This window comes from Chrysochloris asiatica, unplaced genomic scaffold (genome assembly GCF_000296735.1).
Source record: "Chrysochloris asiatica unplaced genomic scaffold, ChrAsi1.0 scaffold00025, whole genome shotgun sequence".
NCBI lineage: Eukaryota > Metazoa > Chordata > Mammalia > Afrosoricida > Chrysochloridae > Chrysochloris > Chrysochloris asiatica.
In genome coordinates, this window is record NW_006408543.1 from 14,809,035 (window position 1) to 14,815,023 (window position 5,989).

The following is a 5,989-nucleotide window of genomic DNA, read 5'->3' on the forward strand; positions in this document are numbered from 1 at the left end:
CTTCTTGAAGAAAGGAAGTATGAGGAAAGGACATTTTTTTTACCCCTTTTTAATCCCATGCCTTTCTTAGTGTCTAACATAGGAATTCTCTAACTGTGTCTCCAATTAAGTAATAAATGAGTTGACTCTCACTACTCCTCACATGGAACAGGCTAGTGTATTGCTTTAAAACCTTCTTCAACTGCAGCATCCTGTCTTCAAACCAAACCTCTAAAACATGTCCAGGTTGCCCACTCTGGCTCTGGTGGGTACAGAGCTTTACAGCCCTACTTTTCACCTCTCTGATGTCACAGGTTGAAACCCACCTTGTTTTTAACCCTTTTCAATACTCAGTAACTGACACAACATTGAGTCATCTATAGAAGTACTGGCTTTTCCTAAAATGAGAAATCATCTTATCACAAGTTGTTGCTGTTGTTGGGTAGCATCAAGTCTTTTTTGACTCTATGTAGAGAAGAAAGAAAGGGCCCTGTCCTGTGTCATCCTCACAATCATTGCTACATTTGAACCCAATGATGCAACCACCATTCACTCCATCTTGTTCAGGGGCTTCTTCTTTCTTGCTGACTCTCTCCTTTACCAAGCATGATGCCCTTCTTCAAGGACTGATCCTTCCTGATAACATGCTAAAAGTACAAGAGACGAAGTCTTGCTAGTCTCAATTGTAAGGAACATTCAAGGTGTGCTTCTTTCAAGACACATTTGTACCCACGGTACCCATGGTACATTCAGTGTTCTTTCATCAACAGCATAATCCAAAGGCACCAAAAGCTTGAATTTTTACTTCTTTCAGCTTGGGAAATGCTGAGCTTGTTCTTCCCTTTGGGTTTTCTGATTCCACGTCTTTGCACATTTCATTATAATACTTGACTTTGTCTTCTTGAGCTGCCCTTTGAAATTTCCTGTTTAGCTCTTTTACTTCATCATTTCTTTTACTTGCTATAGCCACCCTACATTTAAGAGCAACTTTCAAAGTGTTTTCAGACATCAATTTTTGTCATTTCTTTCTTTCCTGGTTTTTTAATGACTTTTCATTTTATTAATGTATGATGTCCTGGATGTTATCCCACAATTTGCCTTGTAATTAGTGCTCAGTGTATCAAATCTATTTTTGAGATGGTCTCTAAATTCCAGTGAGAAACACTATTTTGGCTCTCATGGGCATGTTTTAATTTTTTTCAACTCCATCTTCAATTTCCATCTGAGCTATTGGTGGTCCACTCCACAGTCGACCCCTAACCTTGTCTGACTGATGATATTGAGTTTCTCCATTATCTCTTTCCACAATTAGATTCCTGTGTATCTAGTGAGGCCCAGGTGTACATTGCAATGAAAAAGCCATTGGTTTTGCAAACTCTGTCATGCTATCTCCAACATAATTACTTCCACCCGATTTTACAACTACTGATCCTTCTTCTTTGTTTTAAACTTTCATTCTAATCATCAATAATTATTGGTGCATCTAGACTGCATGTTAGTTCAATTTTAGACTGTAGACATTGGTAGAATTCTTCAATTCCTTCATTTTTGGCATTAGTAGTTGGTGCATATATTTGAATAATAGTCATATCAATTGGTCTTCCTTGTAGACATATGAATATTATCTTCTCACTGACATCATTGTAGTTCAGGATAGATCTTGAAATGTTCTTCTTGATGATGAATGTGACACAATTTCTCTTTAATTATATAGTAGACCATACAATTGTCCCATTCAAAATAGCCAATATCAATCCATTTCAGTTCACTAAAACCTAGGATGCCAATGTTTATGCATTCAATTCCATTTTTAACAAGTTCCAAATGCTGTGAGGGACAAAAAGTTAAAATTCTGGGTCCCAAAGGCAAAAAGGCAACCTTAAAACAAAACAAAACAAAAACCTTCTTTCTCTCTCTCTCTCTCTCTCTTTCTTTTTTTTTTGTTAAGTGTTATCAAGTCGGTTCCAACTCATAGTGCCCCTGTATAGGGTTTCCAGGGTGCAGCTGGCAGGTTTGAACTGCTGACTGTGTGGTTAGCAGTCTAGTGCTGACCCTTCCTCTTAGTTAGTTGTGAGAAATATTGTTCATTAGTTTAGAACCCAGAAAGACATCTTGACAACTTGAAGAACTTATAGTGTCACATCATTTTATAAGCCTCCAGAAATGAACCTACACCCACAGTTCATCTAAACACTGAATCTGTACTCACTTTCTGGACTGGACCAAACTTGGCCAGGTATTCAACTCCATTTAATAAAGGTTTATGGAACATCCACTAAATGCAAGGTATGTGCCAGGTGATGGGAGGAGGCAGGGAAAGGGTTTGTAAATTCGAAAATGAATAAGGCATCATTTGGAATCAGGAAGATCAACAGATAAAAATGAACTATAAGAAACAAATGGAATGACTATTGGAGGAAGGAACAATGATTGAATTCTGATTGAAAGGTAGAGGTGTAAAGCAGCAAAAACTGTCAGAGAAGAAATAATTTTTGAGTTTGACTTTAAAAAGGTAACTTGGACTTTGCAAATGGAGAGACAGTCATTCAGCAAGAACTACTTCCTGAATCAGTACCTCCCAATCTTTCCAAGGAAAGGAGCTGTTTCATATCAAAAGATTTACCAGCTATTTACAAAGATACATTAAGGACCAAAAGCTCCTATGATTTTAGTAATGCTGGTGCATACATTTGTGCTTTGTTAATGACAACTATGGCTAAATATCCACCACTTGTCTTTCAGTTTGTCGTACGGTGGTGGCTTGCATGTTGCTGTGATTCTAGAAGCTATACCACCAGTATTTTAAATACCAGCAGGGTCACCCACAGTGGACAGGTTTCAGATGATCTTCCAGATGAAGACAGACTAGAAAGAAGGACAGATGGGCTACTTCCAAATATCTAGTCACTGAAAACCTTACGAATAGCAGTGGAACACTGTCAGCACCAGAATAGTGAATATTAAAACCTGATGAAAAGCATTAGAATATTTTCAGATATAGTGCCTTATACTTCGTCTCTCATACTTTGGATATAATTATCAGGAAGAACTAGTTCCTGGCAAAGGACATCATATTTGGTAAAGTGGAGGGTGGGAGAAAAAGAGGAAGACCCCCAGCAAGATGGATTGACACCATGGCAGCAGCAATGGGCTTAGACATGGCAACAATTGTGAGGTTGGCCCGGTACCAGGCAGTGTTTCATTCTGCTGTGCATAGGGTTGCTATGAGTCAGTCCCGACTCAATGGCCCCTAACAGCAACAACAACAAATATCTAAATACATATTTTAAATATAGTCATTTATATGTGCATATGAGATAAGGAGCTCTGGTAGCTTAGTGGTTACGAATCGGGCTGCGAACCTTAAGGTCAGCGGTTCGAAACTACCAGCCGCTCCGCGGGAGAAAGATGAGGTTTTCTACTCCCGTAAAGATTTACACCCTCGAAACCCTGTACAGGGTCGCTATGGGTCGGAACCGACTCGACGGCACTTAACAACAACAACAATGAGATATTAGTCTACAAATGGCTATCAAAAAACATGGATTCATTGATTCTTAGCAATAAGTCCCTGTTCTTCTACCCTAAGATTTAAAGCTAAGAACTATCGCCCAAAATGATTAAAAGACTCATTCACTTACATGAAGCCACAGTAAAGCTTGCTCCTGCACAGAGGAGGGGTATCCTGTGAAGCGACAACTGATAAAGCCAAACATCTCTTCCATTGAAAAAGGTAGCGGGCAGAGTTCAATGTCAAACATTTTGCTGGAAAGCGAAGCAATGAAATTAAATGACATATGGGTATATATTAGGGTCTGCGATTGAGACCAAAACATTTTCAACTATACTCTATTTGGAGAGTCAAACAAATCTGTATTCTGGACTGTTGTTAGTAAACCCATATTAATGTAATAGAATCATCTATATCATTGGAATGGATACCTAGCAAATAACTACAGTCATCCCTCGGTAGCCGAAGGAGATGTGGATGCCCAAATTCACAGATCCTCAAGTCCCTTATATAAAATGATACAGTATTTGCATATAATCTATGCACACCCTCCCAAATACTTTAAATGATCTCTAGACTACTTGTAAAACCTCACACAATGTAAACGCTACGTAAATAACAGTTTGTGCTCCCTCTTAACCTTTAAGAAATTGCTTTGACCACTTAACCATTTGGGCTTTTTCCCCTCTTTGAGTATTTTCTATCCGTGATTGTCTGAATATACGATGTGGAACCCATGGATATGGAGGGCTGACTGCAGTTCATCTGGTTGTTAATAACAGTAGTTTTCCTACTTATATTGTGTCTAACAGAAGGAGTTGCATATCTAAAGAATTCTTATTTCTCCCAGGTATTTTGTCATTATATTCAATTATGAAATAAAGTTATGACTTTATTTGAAAAATAGTCTAACATATGGTATGCATATAAAGTATTCTGAGGCACCTTAGTGGCACAGTGGTTGGTGCTCAGCTACTATTAGAAAGTTTGACAGTTCAAACCCACCAGCTGCTCACTGGGAGGAAGATGTGGCCGTCTGTTTCCATAAAATTTGTTGTTGTTGTTGTTGTTATTGTTAAATGCCAGTGAATTAGCTCCAACTCACAGCTAACCCATATAGTATTTCTGAGGCTGTAAATAAATCTTCATGGGAACAGAAAGCCTCATCTTTCTCTCGTAGAATGGTTGGTGGGCTTGAACCACTGACTTTGTGGTTCACAGTCCAGTGTTTATTGTACAGAGCCACCACACTCCCTCCATAAAGATTACAGCTTTCCAAACACTATGGGGCAGTTTTTCTCAGTCCTAGGGTGACTCTGGAGTCCTGGTGTGGTGCTGCAGAATAATGCACTAGACTGTAAGGTCAGTTTGAGCTGCAAGATCGGCAGTTCAAACCCAGCAGCCACTCCTCGGAAACTGTATACAGAGTTGGCACCGACTAGATGGCACTTAACAACAACAATAATAGCAAGCATGACTATGAGTCAAAATCAACTCAATATCAGTGGGTATTTAGTAATCCACAAGAATCTTCTCTCAACAATCCTAAATCATCTTCTTGTGACTTGAAATCACTATTTCATTTTGAAGGCTTCACATTTCTCCACACGTTTTTTAGGAAGGAAATGAGATGATGTAAATTGCTTAGCAAGCACACTGCCTGGCACACCGTGGAAATGGAGGTAACTGCAGTGGCTTCCTTAAACTACTTACCCACCTTAATACTTCCCTGAATTCCTTCAGTTGGTTATCAGGGACTTCTGTTCTGATGGCCTCCAGCCACTCCGGCATGATACACTCCCACACAGACTGATTGATCACGTTGTACGGGATCAAGCAGAGGATTCTGTTGAGACCTTCCTTCAACTGCGTCACTGTGCTGCAGGATTTATCCCAGTATCCACCAACCTGATGGGATTTCCAGAGCCACCGGGGAAAAGAACAAAATGTGTTGTTACAATTCTACTGAAGGGCGAAATTCCTACAGGAAATGAGTGCAGCTGACCCATTTCAGTCCATTACAGCTGAGTCTTCAAAGGTCTTCAGAGAGAGACTTTTAAGAATCCACAAACTATAAGTAGTTATTTTAAAAAGAAAACATAGCTGCAAAAAAATCCATGACTAATTCATACTCCAAATATTCACAAGAGATAAAACTTGAACCATTCTATGGAAGACTTCCCAAATCACAAACAAATTAAAAGCCCACTTACTCCTCATAGAATAAGTGTAGTGCCGAAGCTTTCTGATTTCCAACGTTTGACAAACCCAGTATAATATGTGCAGATTCCTTTGTGCTTCAGAAGAACACAGGCTTCCACTACTAGACTCTTTGTATTAAAGATTTTTTTTCTTAATCACAGAAAATAAGATAGAAGTAAATGATTTATTTCCCGCTACTCTGCATTTTAAGGAGCTCTGGTAGCGTAGTGGTTACGAATCGGGCTGCAAACCTTAAGGTCAGCAGTTCGAAACTACCAGCTGTTCCACAAGAGAAAG

General features: G+C 39.2%; 1 protein-coding gene across 1 annotated transcript in view; it reads right to left on the minus strand.

Annotated features, from left to right (window-relative positions):
• The window catches only part of UNC79 (unc-79 homolog (C. elegans)), a 330,078-nt gene that overhangs the window by 169,356 nt on the left and 154,733 nt on the right, over nt 1–5,989 (minus strand). The window contains exons 14-15 of the mRNA XM_006839553.1: nt 5,208–5,398; nt 3,621–3,744 (exon numbers count right to left, since the gene is read on the minus strand). Of these exons, the coding sequence (XP_006839616.1) occupies nt 3,621–3,744; nt 5,208–5,398 (315 nt within the window). The remainder of the gene's footprint in view (nt 1–3,620; nt 3,745–5,207; nt 5,399–5,989) is intronic.